The 19,117-nt window shown below is 38.6% G+C and overlaps 4 protein-coding genes, 1 long non-coding RNA gene and 2 other non-coding genes across 7 annotated transcripts; 2 read left to right on the forward strand and 5 right to left on the reverse strand.

Moving 5' to 3' along the window:
* Positions 1–176: 176 nt before the first annotated feature.
* Positions 177–7,457, forward strand: LOC132793588 (protein FAM13A). The gene is given in 5 exon segments (XM_060803586.1): positions 177–659; positions 1,915–3,026; positions 3,028–3,424; positions 3,426–3,704; positions 5,237–7,457. Coding segments are annotated over 5 exon segments (2,511 nt in total). The 5' UTR covers positions 177–629; the 3' UTR covers positions 5,930–7,457.
* Positions 7,437–9,681, reverse strand: LOC132793592 (uncharacterized). Its single transcript, XR_009633131.1, has 9 exons — positions 9,593–9,681; positions 9,246–9,386; positions 9,005–9,061; positions 8,749–8,807; positions 8,527–8,576; positions 8,284–8,344; positions 8,041–8,102; positions 7,797–7,859; positions 7,437–7,610 (listed from the first exon to the last, which is right to left on the reverse strand). It is a non-coding gene; the product is annotated as an uncharacterized LOC132793592 (long non-coding RNA).
* Positions 8,164–8,249, reverse strand: LOC132794573 (small nucleolar RNA R38). Its single transcript, XR_009633246.1, has one exon. It is a non-coding gene; the product is annotated as a small nucleolar RNA R38 (small nucleolar RNA).
* On the reverse strand, positions 8,875–8,960 carry LOC132794572 (small nucleolar RNA R38). The gene has a single exon (XR_009633245.1). It is a non-coding gene; the product is annotated as a small nucleolar RNA R38 (small nucleolar RNA).
* A 293-nt stretch (positions 9,682–9,974) lies between the features above and the next one.
* Positions 9,975–13,022, forward strand: LOC132793589 (uncharacterized). The gene is made up of 10 exons (XM_060803587.1): positions 9,975–10,344; positions 10,405–10,580; positions 10,641–10,768; positions 10,833–11,041; positions 11,106–11,239; positions 11,298–11,403; positions 11,465–11,618; positions 11,679–11,850; positions 11,905–12,205; positions 12,265–13,022. Exons 1-10 carry the CDS (start codon positions 10,072–10,074, stop codon positions 12,835–12,837), a joined length of 2,226 nt encoding a protein of 741 aa, XP_060659570.1. The 5' UTR covers positions 9,975–10,071; the 3' UTR covers positions 12,838–13,022.
* On the reverse strand, positions 12,823–15,100 carry LOC132793590 (solute carrier family 28 member 3). The gene is made up of 6 exons (XM_060803588.1): positions 14,878–15,100; positions 14,489–14,825; positions 13,671–14,435; positions 13,282–13,609; positions 13,040–13,220; positions 12,823–12,967 (listed from the first exon to the last, which is right to left on the reverse strand). Exons 1-6 carry the CDS (start codon positions 15,017–15,019, stop codon positions 12,861–12,863), a joined length of 1,860 nt encoding a protein of 619 aa, XP_060659571.1. The 5' UTR covers positions 15,020–15,100; the 3' UTR covers positions 12,823–12,860.
* Positions 15,101–15,161: 61 nt separating this feature from the next.
* Positions 15,162–18,673, reverse strand: LOC132793591 (solute carrier family 28 member 3). Its single transcript, XM_060803590.1, has 9 exons — positions 18,438–18,673; positions 17,479–17,532; positions 17,363–17,395; positions 17,126–17,300; positions 16,852–17,056; positions 16,019–16,783; positions 15,621–15,948; positions 15,373–15,553; positions 15,162–15,307 (listed from the first exon to the last, which is right to left on the reverse strand). The coding sequence occupies exons 2-9, from the start codon at positions 17,530–17,532 to the stop codon at positions 15,225–15,227; spliced, it is 1,824 nt and encodes a 607-aa protein (XP_060659573.1). The 5' UTR covers positions 18,438–18,673; the 3' UTR covers positions 15,162–15,224.
* Between the last annotated feature and the right edge of the window lie 444 nt (positions 18,674–19,117).

Here is a 19,117-nt window from a genome sequence, read left to right on the forward strand (position 1 = left end):
TGATCGATTGGTTTAGCAATTATCAATGCGCATGCGCGTTCTCTCTCGCTCTCACTTCTTCACACAGCTCGCGCTCTCTTTCGCTCTCTCTGTGTGTGTTTTCGTTGACGGGGAGTCTCCCAAGATTTTCGCATATAATTCGCGAGGTCGGCGCTGAAATGAGTTTAATAGTAATTCGGCGCGCAAAGAGAAAGCAACGTTTCAAGATTCTCCTCGTTCTATAATCATAAAAAAAAACTAAAGCGACAAATAGCTGAAAAAAAACAATATAAACTTTTCCAACATACAATGTGAAACTTTTGCAATGCAATTAAATTGTGATTAAGACACAAATTTAATTTGCAGAAAACTCTTTACAAAAGCAAAACCAAAGTGAAAAAGAAGTTAAAAATAATAAATTGACTGAAGGAAATCGTAGCCTTCAACTTCAAATTTGCTAAATTGACTAAAAGTGAAACAATTTCAATTGATTTCGATTGAAATTAATTACGTCAGATTTATGTGTCTCATTTAACTGACTTTGAAAAGTGATTTGCCAAAAAAAGAAAAAACTTTGTGATAAATTCGTAGATTCAATTGTGATATTAAATCCAAATAGACTGATCAAATTAGCGTATTCGCTGATTGAAATGACGCCCAAGATTATTACATATTTTCTGGTAAATTTTCCATTTTACATTTTCGAATCGATTTAAGATTTTTTTTTGGGTGGGATAAAAGCACTTTTGACATATTTTTGCGAGCGTGCAAAAAATCAATTAAATGCAAGTCATGTAATGCAGCGTTTTCGACGGGGTGTTTATAAATTATATGGATTTTTCCTTTAGCGAAATTCTTCAGAAGAAATTTTCCAAATTTTATACATTTTTTAAATTATATTACATAATTATTTTAAAATAATTGTTTAACTTAAAATAAAGATTAAAATGTATTTTAATTTCATTAAATTTTACAAGAATTTTTCTTAAAGAATTTTGAATACATTTTTGTGATAAAAAATTAATACTTTTTTTTGTAACACATTCTAAAAGTTGGTCGAAGAGTTGTTTAGTATCTTAAAATCTTTCTTATTACTTCAGAATTTTTTCATAAAGAATTTTTAATAGAAATTTTTTGTCAAGAAAAAAAATCAATTTTATTTTTGTAAAATGGAACAAACATTCCCAAAAGCTTTTAAGAGTTGTTCGGCAGTTTATAACTTACTTTATTGAGATTACGTTTGTTTTAATATTTCTTTAAAAAGAATTTTTCAAGATTTTTAATACAGGGTATTACTTAGTCGATTTTTAATAACAGCAATGATTTCATTATCTCTTCAAACCATAGAAACGAGCTTCACAGACTGACATTTATCACGTGCTTCATACATATGGATGATCGCAAATAGTTTGTGACCAATTCTTTGTTGATTGCTTTGACTCAGTTACATTAAAACACTGCAGCAATTATGCTCTTAGTCATATGTGACAGCATGGATTAAAGTTCATCTGCAGCGATAACTGCTAGGAAAATATCAATGAGTTTGCAACAATTGTGAATACTTGTAACGCTGTTTAAAAGTCTGTTCTTGCTAATGACTTGCTGTAATGGTATATTAGTCATATAAGTTGCTTAGACCTAAGTGTATTAGCCTACTTAATGGCTTGGCTCGTGCGAATGCAGCTCTGTCGCTTAAATTATTGCTGGTTAATTATTCATCTTTTAGTGCTTAGCTAACACATATATTTATTTACTCATTCATTTGTCGCGTCATGTGGTGGCAAAAGTTGTTTAATTAAATCGCCGGCAAATGCTGCCCGCGTGATGCAACAGTCTCGAGACTTTGTGGCTGATCATGCGTCAGTTCAATTTATTTAAATTAAAGTTGCGTCTCAATCTGATTGTGTGTGTCTCTCTCTCTCTCTCTCTGTGCAGTGCGGCATGCGCCATCCCACAACTGGCCTTAACGAAGACGACCTAAGTCGTCTCACAGGTTCATCCTCCTCATCGACCGCGTCTTGCGGCAGCGCTGCCTCATCATCGTCATCATCCACGGCAGCGGCAACGCAACGACAACAGCAGGACCCGTGTGATGTCGTCCAGCTGTCGTCGCATCAAACGGATCAGCAGACATCGCCCCGCTTCAATTCCACATATCTACCCGAAATCATAAACCCCTTGGAATGGCAAAAGTCGCGCAAGCGCAAAGAGCGACTCGACAGCTGCTCGGCCACCAGTCAGGATCGCAAGCTACAGCGCAGCAACAGCGAGGAGCTGCTCACCGAACCGGAAGCACCCCTCAATCCGGCAAATCCCACACAGACGCATTGCCGTCAAACCCACTGCGAAGTCATTCGTCGCGTCTCCTCCGAGGATTTTAAACGCACAGCGAGCTATGCCAGCTACTGTCAGGAGATTGAGCGTGATTCTGGCGTCGATTTGCCACCCGACAGCAGCGAGCAGCAGGAGAATAATGCTGCACTCGCCAATCTGCCGCAAAGTGTCAATATCGAGGCCACCAAAGATCGTGCGCGTCTCGACACAAGTCCAGCCCGATCACAGCAACATTCGCCGGTGCGCAATGGACGCCAGCAGCAGCTGCAGCGTGAGGCGAGCGATGACAGCGAGTGTGAGCATGAGCGTCGTCGGAGCAGCGAACGCTTCTGCAAATCCCGCCAGCCGCCGGTGCGCAAATCTGGTGTGAGCAAGAAGCCCAGCACAGGTGGCAAGTATTTGCCATCGCGGCGTGACGAGCAGAGCGCTTATAAATATGATTTGTCAGCGCTTAAGTACGAGCGACGTGGCTTCATAAGCAGCAAGAAGCAACAACAGCAGCAGCAACAACAGCAGCAACAACAGACGACAGCAGCAACTCTTGCCGATCACAACGACAACAATCTGATTGACTTCCATCAGCAGCAGCAACAGCAGCAGCTTCAACAGCAGCAGCAACAGACAAAGCGCAGCGCCAGCATCTCGCCCACTCCGACCACCAGCAGCTCGTGCAGCTCAGCGGGCAGCGATGACAGCACTCCGAATGCCACCTCGGCCCCCCATCAAAGCCAAGCCGCCGCAACGCCAGCAGCAGACATTGAACTTGACCTCTGCGCAGGAGTCGTTGCCTTGGGTGCGTGGCGATGAGCCAGCGCCGATGTTGAGTCGTCGCTATGCGCACTCGCGTCATCATGCCGGCGGCAACATCGATGCGGCTGCCAAGTTGGCCAAAGTCATGCCATATCCACAACAACAGCCGAAGCAGGCGGCAAGCGTGCAGCTGCTCAGCGAGGACATGGATTGCTTGGAGCCCATGGATGCGGTGCGTGCGTTCAGCTCGTTGGAGAATATGCGCACACGCGATGTGATGCAGCAGGTGGTGCCCGCTATGATGGCATTCCAGACGCCCGAGGAGCGAGTCAAGGCCATCAATCGTCGCGTGACGGCGTTGAAAAAAGAAGCTGGTGCAGCTGGAGGATTCGCTGGAGCAACGTTTGGGCTATCGGCCATCGCAGGCGGAGCGTCTCAATGACAAGTACATGAAGAACGCGCTCGCCGAGCTGAGCAAGTTGCGCAAGGAGCGACACGAGCTTAAGACTGATCCCATTGCTGCGCTCGGGCTCAAAGTGGGCGCCAATGTTGGTGGCCAGGGCAGCGGGATTGCTGCCTCCCATCAGGATGCGGCCAAGAAGTTGGAGCGCATGAAGAACACACTTTGCGAAATCGAACAGGTAAGATGAGTTAATACGCAAAATGTGGCCTACTTTTATGGCCAGAAATTAACATGATCCCAAATGACGTCAGCGGGCAGGCTTTAGAAATCTTCTTTTCTTTCTTTCGATGAAAGCGAAATGCCATTTGAATTTATGGCATGACAGCAAAATGTTATTGTGTGCCAAAAATGAATTCACTTACTTATATAATAGATACAAGTTGTTGTCTTTTTGACGAATTAAGCAAATACTTGCACTAAAGTTAGTATAGATCTTTGTTAGTTTGCTAAACAAAAATATTTAACAAGCTGCAAAAAAAAAACACATGCTGCATAAGCCAAAATTAGCAATTGAAATGGGAGATGACCTTTTTATTTATAAGACACATGCTATAATTAGTAGAGTAGAATGAGAGTATGAGAAATAATTACTACTTTACTTTAAAAGTATTTTGGTATACCTTTGGTATATCATGCTTACTTGTTTCTTAGTAACTTCTTAATACTAAACCTCAAACTCAAATCGATAGCATACGCTATAATTAGTAATAGAACTAATTACTACCTTGTAAATATGTAATAGTATATCGATATACCAAATATACCTTTACGTATACTTTAGTCGAGCACACTTGACCGTAGCTTTCTTTCTTGTTTTTTAATAACTTCTTAGTACTAAACCTCAAACTCAAATCGAAATCGCAAGCTATAATTAATAGTGTAAGATGAGTGTAGGAGAGCTAATTACTGCTTAATTACCTTGTAATGTAGTCATAACCAAAATGTGGAAAATTTATTACACATTCCATGATAAAGCATAATTTCTAGACATTATAGATTAGGCAATTTCATTAAAATATTCAATTCTAGAGTTAACTTGCCAAATAATGCGGAAATTCAATTTTCTCGCGACATTTGGCGTCGCAAATACTTTTTATTTATGTATTCGCACGTCTGCTCATTATAATATAGTTTATATAAGATATTCAGTTATTTTTAACAACTTGTTTTGACTCGGGACCAATGGCGGGAGAACATGTGTTTATATAAGTTTTCTTGTTTTTGGTTTTTTTGTTTTTATGTGTGGACAAGCCTCCCGCTCTCTCTCTGTGAGTTGTCTGGCAAAGCAGATGCGAAAACAAATGCACGTTGAAAGAATGCCAAAAAAGAAATATGAAGATTTTCATTGTCATACTTGCGAGTGTGTTTTCATTTGTTGTTGTTGTCGGAGCACTTTGTCGAGCGTTAAGTCGAGCAAATCGAATAATGCCTAATGCATGTCGCTGATTAATTGTCTTGTTTACCAATATGCCTGCCATTCGGGTACTTTGTTTGCACATCATTATTATTGTTTTTATCAGTTTTTGGGCATTATTTGGGCTTTCATTTGGCGGGATGGCACAAATGACATTTCGTTAATTACAATTTCCATTTGTCTGTGGTGTCTCTTTGGACTTAAAGTTGATTGATTGATGGCCAACTGCGCCCGTTAACCTTGAGATCGTTTCATTATTAATTTTCGATTTTCTTTTCTTTCGTTTTGATTTGCAGAATCTCAGCGAGAAGCGAACGCAGTGTCGTCGGCCACAGCAGCTGGAGGAGCTGACATCCGATCAACTGGTGCAGGAGAAGACAGCCGTACAGCATGGACTGCTCTATTTCGAGAGTCTCTATGGCCATCCCATTACCAAGGAGGAACGCGATGCAGCGAGATCGCTGTATGATCGCTATCGACAGCTGAAGCGTTTGGTGTCGCGCAGCATCATGTTTGGTGGCGGCAGCGGAGTGCCGGAGCTGCCCACCATATTGGAGCACGAGGCTATGGTCTTTGAGGCAACATCAACACCGCTGCAGTATTCATCGAACAACAGCACTGAGACAACAAATTCACCCAGCGACTCAATGGCGCCAAATAGTACATTAAACACCCAGAATGCTTCCTCCGATGAGTCGACCACCACAACAACGACCACAACCACCGCCACCGAGCACACTCAGGCGGAGAACATTGCAGCGCTCAGTCTGGATCAGCTGTGGGAACAGCTGGAGCGTGTCCGAGATGAGAAGACGTTGCTCAAGGCAACCATACGCGAGTATGAGTCCATATTCGAAGAGCAGAATGGTCGCAAAATGCTAAAACCCGATCGCAAATCCCTCGAAACTGAAACCTATGCGCAGTACAAGGAGAAGAAGGCCAAGGTGCGTCTGCTGCAGGCGCTAATCAAGAAGCACATTGGACACTAGATATTGCGCCCATACATCGGAATTCCCTTCCCCCTCCCATACACAAATTATTATTCATTATTCATTCTAAACTTATTTATTTCATCATAGAAACCAAACAAATCCGTTTTGATTACCTACAAACGAAACGAAATACACAAAAAATATATACATACATTAATATATAATACACATACACAAAAAAAGAACATACATATATGTAGTTTTAGATTTACATTTATCATATATTCTATAATGATACATTTTATGAATATTGTTGATTCCTTATTGTTTTTTGAAAACGTCTATACGATAATATAAAACAAAGCAAAAAACTAAAAAAAAAATACATAATAAAAACAAACAAAAGAAATGAAATTATGATATGATATTGAAGAAGCTGCAAGCAATTTGGTTCTGAACGTCAGATTTACATAACTTAATCTTGGATCACACGCCACATACACACACACACACATGGACACAATCACACAAATGCATATACACATATATCAAGCAGACTTCCAGCATGGAATTGATATCTATACAAGCAGACATATATATATTGTATTGGTGTAAAAACAAATCGCTATCTGTCTATCGTCATTGATGTTAAAAAATGAACAGTTCGATTTTGATTTATACACATATTATTATAGAACGCTTGATGATGTCCCATTGAGCAGAGAATGGAAAGCTCTATATGACTGAACCGCTGTCAGACATTACGTAAAAAAACAAAAAAATAAACGAGTAATACAAAAGATTCATGATTTCCACATATTTTTGCACTTATTGATTAGTTATAGAGCTCTATGTTTGTTAAAGCATAAATCAAATACGAATATTTCAAAGAAAACTTTATAAATGTTGTCTATCCATTATTAGTAGTCGCAAATTTTCTAATGCTATCTGAATATAGACTATCTATCTCTCTCCATACATCCATCATATATGGTATGAATAAAATAGATTATCTGTATATTTGTATAGAAATTGAAGAGCTAACATTTATCGTCGTGCTTTCAATCAAATGTTTCACTTTTTACCGGCAATTTGATATTTGTGTGTGTCGAGTGGAAACGGAAGCAGCTTCTATTATCAGAGCACGATGGCAACCCCAGTCGATATCGATATATTCGCATGAATTCGTTGATCGAGGCCGATTGCCTCGATATCGATTAGTGCTAACCGGTTTTGAATTCGTTTTCGGTTGTTGAGCAAAGCAAATAAAGCAATTGGATCTTTTGAGGGTAGTATGCATGCTATTTATTAACAAAGTATATTTAACATATACATATAGATAAATATATATATGAATATGAGTATAAATTTACAAATACCAAACCAAAACATACGAGTATACAAACATATTGAGTATTGTAATGAAAATGTTGACTAATTATTGCAACGTTTACAAAACAACCAGAACAAAATATTCTTATATATTATGCATGGCGCCAAAGCGACAAAAATAATATCCAAAAAAAAAGTGAATGTCTATAATATGAAGAGCAAATAAAATATATCACGTTATAATACAACAAAATAGCATTTTTATTCAAATCAGATTGTACTTTTAACATTGATTACAGGGATCAAGAAAAATCTTCAGGGTGAGTGGGGTCATTTTTTTCCCAAACAGTCATAAAAGTGACGGGGTCCCATGTTTTTTTATAATCTCAGTGTAAATTGTGAGGAGCTGAAATGAAAATAGACATTGATATGCGTTAATAATGTGATGTTACATCAGGCTTAATCAGTAATTGTAGATTTATTTGTAATCAGTCGTGTGTATAATCAACAAAAAAAACATTCAGGTATATGCTTGTCAGGGTTATGTCATCAATTTGCAAGGTTTCTACTAAATTTGAATTTGACGGCTTACCTATTTTGGAGTATTCATGTATTTTTAAGCTCAATTCAATAAATTTCCATTTGAATGTTTTATCTGCAAGTGAAAGACATATATAGAACAAATTAGTACCATGTGTGTATTATTTTACATAAATTTAGTACAAGTTTGTTATCAGCAAATGAAAACCAATCGACATTATTAACTCCGACTGGGGCGGTATTAGAAAACATCATTAACAGATTGTTTCAATACACTAATTTTCTATGACAATTACCTTTTTTTCTTTGAAGATTCGAAGTTGACTCTACCAGATACTATTGTGAATGTGAAAACTATCTGAAATAAAAACTAATCATTAGTTTTTATATATTTAAACAATTAATCATAATAATGAACATTTTACGTCAGCTTATTTTATCATCAATTATTCTTATGACAGGGATAACTGTATATGGCTTAAATAAGGTGTTCATCATTGTCAATTTAAAAAACAAATAAAATGTTGTAGACAACTCACCTTTTGACGTCCAATTATTATTTTATTTATTTATTAAGTTGTTAAGACGATGTGGAATCATCTGTAAACAAGAAAAATTAGTTTTCATTAGAATCATATTTTAAATAGATAAGAATTTATATATCTTTTCTTAAGTCAGACATAAAAGTATCAACACACATAAATTCAGTTATATGCTTGTCTACGGTTTTTTATCATCAGATAAGATTGTATACGATTTTCAAGTTAAATTACTAAGCTTACCTATAGTGCCTATTAATGAGCAATCCATTTAGTAATAGAATACTGTTATGCTGAAAGGGAAAATATATTTGATTAATAATAATCATAACGAATTCATCAAATTACGATGAGTTAAGATATATCAGCTTATAAAAAACCAATCGACAAAGTATTTCCGACTGGGGCGGTATGTAAAAACATCATATTGATAATTTAAAGGTATATTGTTGGGAGTATCCTTACCTTTATTCATAGCAAGGTGGAATTCTCTTCGAAGTACTTTCCTAGTCCACAGCTGCCAACTGAAATGTTAAATAATCTTCATTAGTTTTATGTATTAAATGAATAATGGATAAGTTATTCTTTATTTAAATTCTCAGATATTTGCATCATCAATTATTCTTATGACAGGGATAACTGTATTGGCTTAAATAAGGTGTTCATCACAAAAATTTTCTAGTTACAAAACTCCGGAAATTAACATTCTATTTCAACTCACCTTAGAAAAAAGCCAAGTGCCTAATTTTAAACAGATATTCTGAACACGTGGAGCTAGCTGAAAATAAAAATGTATATTTTAGATAACGTCGTCAAATTGAAAAAAAGAATAAATTGATATTCAGTTTAGATTCAGTAATAATAACCAATCGACATTATCATTTCCGACTGGGGCGGTATGTTAAAGCATCACTATCGAACATAATCGCCGTCAAACTTGTTCGAGTTGTATCGGAACTAACCTTAACATTCTGACAACACGTGCACGTGGTTTATGAAAGAACCGGCAGTAGAATATCTTATTCATTCATTTCATATTTATGTTTAACTGAATCCGACAGAGATTAATGAGGCATCTGTTAACTATTCCAAGCCATTAGAATCTGTAATTAAAGCCAAATAATTAATCTAAATATGTATCTTAACTGAATATGTAAAGCGTGTATGTGGGTTCTTTTTGAATTACTAAATCAGAATAGAAAACCAATCAACACGTCTTTTCAGACTGGGGCGGTAATAATTGAACATCATAGAAAAAACGACACATTGCACTTGTATATTTGTAATAGAAGTTAATTAATTTACTTACCATTTTAGAAATATAATTAAGTATATCCATCGCAAACACAAAGACAACCTCTCGCTGCGGCTTTGCGTTGAAAAAGAGATTAAAGCAGTGCACAAAGTGACTGCATGTTGAATTTCAAAATATACTAATTTACGCCAACCGAAATATACTAATTATTAGCTTTTTAAATTGTTTATGGCAATGGCTTTTTTTTGTATCAAATATACGTGAAAAATGAAAAATTTTGTTAATTCTTGTAGTGAATGAAAGGCCATCCGCAACAACTTCTCTTTCAAATGTTCTTCGAAACATTTTGGTCTCACTAAATTGTAAATACAGTGGCGGTAAGGTGGTAACTGTGTGACTACGTGTTTTGTGAATGATAAGTTTTCGATTTATAATCGATTCGTTAGTTGTGATTAAAGTGGCGCGGTATTGTAAACAAAATTAGAATTGCTTTAATTATTATTATTAAACCATCAAGGCGCAAATTTAACAATATGGAAGATATATTTAGCATGGAATGCGTTCCAAAAGAAATGCAAGCCATCACAACGTTAAGCGAACTACAATCTTTACCCTGCGAAGATGTGGTCGATCGTGTTTCACAACAAACTGCGTTAGAAATTTGCAAACGCAGCTTGGATAATTTAAGCGCCAAGCATGTTGAACTATTAAGTCTTTGGCTAACTAAACTACTGAAAGCCTATTTTCGTAAAAAAGTTTGCTGCATTGCAGCTTTTAAATGCTTGTATGTATGGTTCACAAAGTTGGTAAGTAACAAGAATAGTAAAATGCGCAACGCAGTTTAAATGCTCGCAATAATTTTACAGAAAGATGAAGTGACTTCTGAGAATAAAACAGGATGTGACAATTTTTACAAACTTCTGACTGATGCACTGGACTTTGCTGGGTGGGCCAAAGGCAAGCTGGCAAAGATTAGCGAGCGTTTAGGACATGCAACAGCCTATTTTCTGCTTTCTATTGTCAACACTTGCTTGCAACAAAGGTGAGGAAGAACGATAGTGAGCTGGTGAGGATTTCTGTATTTATTTGGTTGTACTTACAGTATTGAAAAGGATATGCAGGCGCTAAAGGAGCATGAGACACTAGCGATCAAACTGCATGTGACGGTTTTAGCTCTACTTAAAGAAATCACCAAAAATGCAAACACAATACATGCTCGCATTACACCGAGTAAGTTATTAGATCAGAATCATAGATTAGCTAATAAACTCTTTAAACTTTTCCGCTTGAGCAGTGCTGCAACAATTGATCGCGATCACGGACTTTCTTTACGCTAACATGTCACATTGGAACGCATTTGTTAATACGAGCAAAACAATGATAAACATTTGCAAACACTATTCCAATTATGCTGACTTCAGCCAATCGACGCCGGAATGGTTGCGGGAAACACTTTTGCATATTTGTGACACAGCTTTGAATATTCAGGAATTGGCGAAAGAGGTTTCTAACATGTTATAGTAATTTAATATTAGATTTTTATTGCTTTATTCTTTTATATTCGTAGGATGGATCGGTAGAGTATCTCAAAGTTATACAGGTTTATATGATAATGCTGCACAACCTATTGGATTGTGGTGTTAAGCATCTGGATAAGACCGTCTTGGATTCTATAACTCTGTTGTTGATTGGAGGAGAATTGTAAGCTATAATAGTTATCCAAAGTTGTACACTTGTTAAAAGCCTTTAATTCGTTTAGTCTATCATCTTGTGATCTACATAAGGAAATGCCAAAACAATTACTATTGTTGCCATATATAATGACAGTTTATGGGCTAATATATAAGCTTGAGGACTTTCAGAATGTCAGTTCTTACATAGTATGAAGCGGAAATTCATTCTATAACTAATATTTTAACATTGTAGTATCTTTTGCAATGCCTGGCAGATCAGGAAAACAAGACTAATAATTACACTAAGTTGTGCTTGAATTATACAACAACGGTCGTCCTTGATGATGCGGAAATTACGCCACTTACAATTAAAGTAGTGCAGAACCTATTCGAGTATTTGCTGAAAGGTAAAGTTAAAGCTAAAATGATCCCTGCTCATATTAATAAATGCTTTTCTTCTTGCATAGATTCGCGGAATTTTGTGAATGCTGCACATTACGATCGAATGTTGCAAACATTTGGTAGTTTGTTGCATATCTCGCACTCTGTGGCGCTATTTAAATTCTTCTCGGCTGGAATTTTTCAAGAGGATCTGATGAAGCAACAAGTTTGTGCCGATGTGCTCATGCTATTCTTTCAGTAAGTTTTATACTTATAGATAAGAGTGTTATAAACCAAAGTTCTGTTTTACAGCCTGGAAGAGACGAGTAAAAATTGGAAATCTGCTGATATTGCTCAGGCTGCAGAATATTACAGGGAATGTAATAATTCATATGCCATGTTCTCTCAGAATACAAGCCAATGGCATGTGCAACGCATGCTCAAATATTTTCATATGCTAGAACGGAAGGAAGCGCCACTGTTTAATCTGAGAAACTATAATTATCTACATTGTGTGTCGCCAAGAGCTGAACCGGATCAGCGCATGTGGATGATGCGTCTGCAGCGTTTACTGATGTTGCCGTTTAGCGACATTGAACAATATTATGAAATGGTAGGCCACAAATTTTGCATTGTCAACAAAACATCTCCATTAACCTTCTACGCTGACAGTTGGCCCTTATGGAACTATTGGCGACAGATTCGAATAACTGGTTGCACCTACTACCGGACAGCGTAAAGAATATAATCAATAGGGGCAAGTGTCAATTGCTTCGTAAAGTCTACTTCAAGCTGGCCTTCCAATCCAACCAACTTACTCGGAAACGTTTACTGCAGGATGCAATGCCTTCGCAGGATAATGCCAACAATAGCTGGCATTTGCAGAAATTGCTTTACGCCGGTCAGTGTAGTGATGACAAAGAGTTCAAGTCTTTGGCTAGCATGCGTACAATTTCCGCAGATCTGTTGCCCATATTGAGTGCATTGCAGTTAGCCCAGTTTAGTGATCAGGTCGCGTCAGTACCCGAAAACAATCTTTACGAATGGGATTATAAGCGCACTGAAAAACATCGTTGCAACTTTGGAGGCCAAAAGCGCAAACGTTCAAACCAGCGTAAGGACTTAATACGTCAAATTGAGCGAAATACAAATGAATTGTTAGACTATGCAAATGAATTCGATGCATCAGATTTGCAGCAGCTGGGACAAATTATTAAGAATATGAACCAATTTTCGCTGACATAGTTTAAGATATATTTTATTTCTTTTTAAATATTGAACAAATTATATGTGCGTACACTGCCATCCCCGTCGTCGATGTAATCCAATAACGATTTACTCAATTTGTCCAATTCGTGATCTTGAATTAAGATACCTGCAAGGTTGTAAAAGGTTGTTAACAATAATAAATAGTCAGATTGTTTTGTATATATATATTTTGTATTACCAGCAATAGAGGCAGAGGTGAAGCTGACAATGCTGCCAGTTAAAAATGCACGAAGAGCAACCATTGTGATGTCGTGGCGACGATCTGGAGCCATAGCGCTCAAGGCAGCTATCAAAATGCCCAGAGATCCAGGATTGGCAAAACCGCATAGGGCAAAGGTAGCAATGCCTGCGCTGCGTTGCTACAAAAGGATTTAATTTTAGCCCAAGTCGTCACAATTTATTCCATATATTGTTACTTACATCAATTTTCTCCTCTCTGATCATTTCGCCTAGAGTTTTGTAACCCACAAACTCATTGATTATGGTTTTCTCAGCGACCACCAAGGCAACATTCTCGCAATCATGCGTCGGGACACCCATTATGAATACAAGTGGTATGAATAATTTGGTGAGCAGATATAAGAATGTGATGTCATCGTGGCCAACCAATTCAAACATCCATTCGGTGACAGCATTGAAAAAGTACACAATGGCCAGAAAAGCAATTATATTGGATACAATACCCAATACAATTATGACACCATTTGCGGCCCCACTGGCGGCTGCATCCAAAATCGACCTATCTTCTCTGTGGGATAGCATGATACTGAATGAAATTGAATGCACACGAATAGAAGGGTTAATCTTACGATTTTTCCAGCTCTATATTGTCGGACTTTGTCTGCGACTCTTCGGTTTCGGGATAGAAAAGTTTGGCGAATGCCAAGGCACCAGGTGCAGCCATAACACTGGCTGTGATTAGAAACGCAGCCGAGGCGCCAAATGATATATAAGCACCCAGGACAGTTCCAGCAACCGTAGCATATCCCGATGTGCAAATGCAGTGCAATTCGCTTTTTGTCAACTTCTTGATATAAGGCCGGATCATCAATGGACTCTCCGACATGCCAAGAAACACATTGCCCACGGCATTGACACTCTCACAGACTGTAGTTCCAACCGTGGCTTGCAGGAAAAACCCAAACGCACCCAGTATAAACTGCATAGCGCCGAGATAGTACAGAACTGATGTGACTACGCTGAAGAAGAATATGACCGCCAGAATGGCAAAGGCGAAGACAAATTCATCACAGATGCGGTCACCGTAAACGAATCGTGAGCCATGTTCGGTGAATGACAGAAATCGTGTGACCTTTTTCCCGGCACAAATGAAGATGTCGCGACCCACTTGGAGACGGATGCACAGGATGCCCAGAATTAATTGTCCAAGTATGCCATGGACAACAACACGCCAGGGAATGTCGCGACGACTCTTCGAAACTAAAACGCCCAATAATATGAAGACAACTGGGCCAAGTAAGCCGATAGCCTTCCTTCCATCGTCTCGACACTCAAATCCCAGATATATGCCAACAAGAGCAAGGAGTACTATGAGCATTACGATTGAGACAAGGCTGCGGATATTTCCGATATAGATATAGATGATGCGCTTCTAATCTTTACTCACCGTTTCCGACTGAACTCAATCCATTTGTCAATGCCGGGCTCAATTTTATCGTCGTACAGCTTCTGTCCAATGTACGGCTTGAAAACCCAATAATATATCCAAAAGGCATAAAACACAAGTAGCATGAGGAGAAGGAACCCGTAGCCAGTGCACCAATTAAACTCGCACAGAATGTGTGCCTGCCAATCGTCTTGTTTCGGCGCTTCTGTTGTAGTTTCTTCAGCGGCTGGAAGAGTAGTTGCTGGGACTCCCTCTTCCCCTTCAGTGATTGCGACTTGAGTTGTTGTATTCTCTACTTCCTCTGGCTCAGGTCTAATGCACTTTTTTGCGTTTGGATCTACGGAATGATTTTAGCAATTGGATGCTTTCGAAAAGTTAAGGAAGCTTACCATGGAGAACGTATATAACTGTTGCCCATATAAAGAAGGCAAGAAAAAAGATGTGGAAAAGAACATGCAGCACGAGTTTAATGATTTTCTTCCTTTTTGCGGCTTTGGGATCTTCTTCCTCTGGGTTCGGAGACTCAGCCATAGTTAAAACTAAATGGAATATTTATGTGTATTGTGTATTGTATGTTAGTATACTATGGTGTGTAAAATCCAAATGGAATGTTGTCAGAAAAGTCAATGAAATTCATGAAATTTATTTCGAATGACTACTAGACTTGGGAAAAAAAAACTGCAAGTGGGTTTTCATTCTGGTGAAATAAATATATATTTTGTAACATTGTGCCCCTTTAAATGGTTTGATTTCTGCGCCCCAATTTCTCAAATATTTGCCTATAATTATAACTTTCTTCCTCCTCCTGTATCAAAATGCCTGAAACAAGGAAGAAGTGAATTAGTAACCAATAAAGGGAAATATTACAAATTGATCGTACACACCTGCAAAACTAGCCGAGATGAAGCAAACGATACTGCCCACAACGAAGGCTCTGACTGCCACCGAGGTGATTGTGCTCCGACGTTTTGGGGCCATGGCACTTAGCGATCCGATGAGAATGCCCAGGGAACTGGGATTGGCGAAGCCACAGATGGCGAATGTGGCAATGCCAGCACTGCGAGCCTGTAAATCAAATTATTTGTGTTTTTTAAAGATTCAGATGATTTGAAGGCACTATAAAAATACTTACGGTAATATCACCGTTTTCAATGTACTGGCCCAGACGTTCGTAGGCCACAAACTCATTGATGATCGTCTTGGTGGCAATCACTTTAGCTATGATATCGCAGTCCTCCCATGGCACACCCATGGACCAGGCAAGCGGTATAAAGATCTTGGAGAATATCCACTCAAAGTCGATCTCCTCATGGCCGACGAGGAAGCCAAACCAGCTGACAACGCCATTGAGGAATGCAATGAATGCCACAAATGCCACAATGTTGGCAATAATGCCCAGCACAATGGGCACAGCATTGGAGGCGCCACTCGAAGCGGCATCCAGCAGCGACGAATCCTCACTGCGAACAATATGAAATATAATCAATCACCTAAGTATAAATCACAAATCGAATTGCTCATCTAACTTACGATTTTTCCAGCTGTATCGTATCACTTGAGGTCTGACTCACTTCCGTCTCGGGCATGTACAACTTGGAGATGGCCAGTGTGGCAGGTGCCGCCATCACAGAGGATGTAATCAAATGCGCAGGCGATGCGCCAAAGGACAAATACGCAGCCAACACTGTGCCAGATACGGTGGCAAAGCCCGACACCATGATGCTGTGTATTTCACTCTTGGTTAGCTTATTGATGTAGGGCCGAATGAGCATTGGACTCTCGGACATGCCGAGAAAGATGTTGGCCGCAGCCGTGACGCTTTCACAGACGGTTGTGCCCAGTATCGCCTGCAGGATCCAGCCCAGCTTGATGACCACCCATTGCATGGTGCCCAGATAGTAGAGCACATTGATGAAGAAGCTGAAGAAGAATATCACCGGCAATATGGCAAAGGCAAAGACATTGTTATCGATCAGGAGATCGCCAAACACAAAGCGTGCACCGTCGACGCCATAATCCAAAAATGTGGCCACCTTGTTGCCCAGACACTCGAAGATACTTCGACCCACATCCCAGCGTATGCAAAAGACGCCGAGCAGAAATTGGCACGTGATGCCAGTGATCACAATGCGCCATTTGATTTCGCTGCGTTTCGTGGAGAAGATCCAGCCGCAGAGTATGAAGAAGCAAGGCGCCACCAAGGACACCAGTTTCCTTGGCTCATTCCTGGTCTCGAAGTACAGATAGATGGCCAGCAGGACGAACAGTATGACTATCATTACCGCAGACACCACGCTGTGTAAAAAGCGAAAAACAAGCAATGAAAAACTCTTAAAACTCTTAGTTACTTATGTTCAACATACCGCGTTCTGCTGAATTTGTGCCATTTAATTGACGCCGGATGCAGATAGTTTCTGTGCAGCATACGTCCAAGTTTTGGCTTGAATATCTGATAGTAGAACAGGCCGAAGTAGATGAATCCTAGCAGCAATAGAAGCATGCCGTAGCCGGTGCAGAAACGTATGCCACATAGCGGCAATGTGCCATCCCATGTGCAATCATATGTGTCTATTAAAGAATGTAAATTGGTGCTTTAATATGCAATAATCTTTGGTAGCAACTGTCTCAGATACGTACTCAAATCGTGATAGTGATAGGTTGCATAAACAAAGTAAGCAATAATCAGGCCTTGTGTTACCAAATGGATGCAAATTTTAATCCATTTGGGAAGCGGCTCCTTCGATTTCTTTGCAATAATCTCTCCATTTTCTAAAGGATCATGCTCATGCAGGGTTTCAAGTTGAAAGTCAGTCTGAAGGAGAACTCAATGTTAAGCACAAATACGGTGGCAAGACATCTTTATTGTGGCCTTACCTTATTATATTCTTTGGCAGTCTCTGGATCCGACTATAAAAAAAGGTAAATATAAATAATGCAAGTTAATTTGCGTCACGTTTTAACGTCTAAACAATTGCAGGGATAATACATACATGATCCAATTCATAGGAATTGTTAATGGTACCCGGTGCAGTTTTATTGGCCATCTAAAATTATATAAACTTTCTGGTTTACTATTGATAACATGCGAATATAATAGTTCTCTAATCTTAACTAGGCTTTAACTGCTATTGCCATTTGCTCTTCGAGCGTGAGGAATGAAATTTCCCACCCATTATTATAGATAAGTTTGCGGTTTTGGTTCCCAGATAAGCTGTGGCCACAGCACGTGGATTCTACAGTCAGAGAGATTGGTCAAGTGCACACTTCTGGGAATAATCGTCGATTCCCAGGCAAGATAACGCCATCAGTTACATTGACTACTTAGGTTAGGTGTTTTGATCATAAAAGCAAGGTGAAGGCCCCCATAAAAGCGAGCACATATTTCCCTTATCGTAAATCAGAATGGAAACCCACTGCGAGCATCGTAAATTGACCGAATACTGACGTAAGTAACATAATTCATCGGTGTATTCCATTGATTTGATTAGGCCAGTTGTATATAATCAGATAATATAAGCTAATATCAGAGCTCTTATCAAACGCGTTAGAATGTCGACTTAAGCTACGCGATGAATCATCTTAGCAAGCGGATTTCAAAGCTATTACCGTAATTGCTTATGTACATTCCTGTTGTAATTGAAATGCATATTTATCAGTATTAAATCACTCACACACTCCGCTTGAAAAATTACAAATGTATGTGCAAATTTATAAGTATTAAGTCATTCATAAACTTTGCATAACAAATTATTAATTTTATGGGACTTTTTTGAATATTATTTCACTCATTCAATATACACTTTGTAATTGACATGACTATTTGTAAATAATATTTCACTCATTCAATTACACTCTACTTTAAAAAACAGTAGCTAGCAAATAACGTAACGTATTTTATTTGTTTAACTGGCGTTGTTTCACGCCTGTAAATAAATTACAGTTAATTCACCTTTTGTATTGTTTTTATTTATTTTTATTTTCACTCGCTTCAGCTGATATTTTAGTCGAAACAAACACGTTTTCAAACTTGAAACCTTCAAATGTGTGTGCGTGAGTATGATTTGTATATATTATACATAAAAGTTGTACAAATGAGTTTAAGGTTTTTAAGTCAGTCAGTGGAACATTGACTCTGCTAGCTGCGCGGCTCCGTTGCCATTATAACTGATTGAAAGTCACGGCAAGACTAAGCCGAACGCTGCGTAAAGCCGTTTAATATACCTCGTTTATTGTTTGTTATTCAACATACCCTGCGAAGGCTCAAAGGTGGGTATAACCACTCAGCACTTGAAATTATGAACGCTATTGGCAGAGGAAATGAGAGATTACATTGTTGCGAAGGCGAAAAGTTGATAACTTTGACGATTTTACTCGTTTTTAAATTTTATTATAAATACTCAAGATAATAATAATCGTAAGGCATATTTATTTATTTATTATTTGTTCCACAAGGGACACAAACTGTAATGGGTATCAGCAAGTCGAACGCATTGCTTACTTCATTATTGGTAATAAAAACGCTACACACAGTACAAAACAGAATAGAACTGGCGATTGGTAATAGAAATGGTTGATAGCAGAATCCCGTTTATGTACTAGTTGTTTACTTACTTCTGCCGAAGCGTTTGT

Source organism: Drosophila nasuta, chromosome 3 (genome assembly GCF_023558535.2).
Source record: "Drosophila nasuta strain 15112-1781.00 chromosome 3, ASM2355853v1, whole genome shotgun sequence".
In the NCBI taxonomy this organism is placed as follows: Eukaryota; Metazoa; Arthropoda; class Insecta; order Diptera; family Drosophilidae; genus Drosophila; species Drosophila nasuta.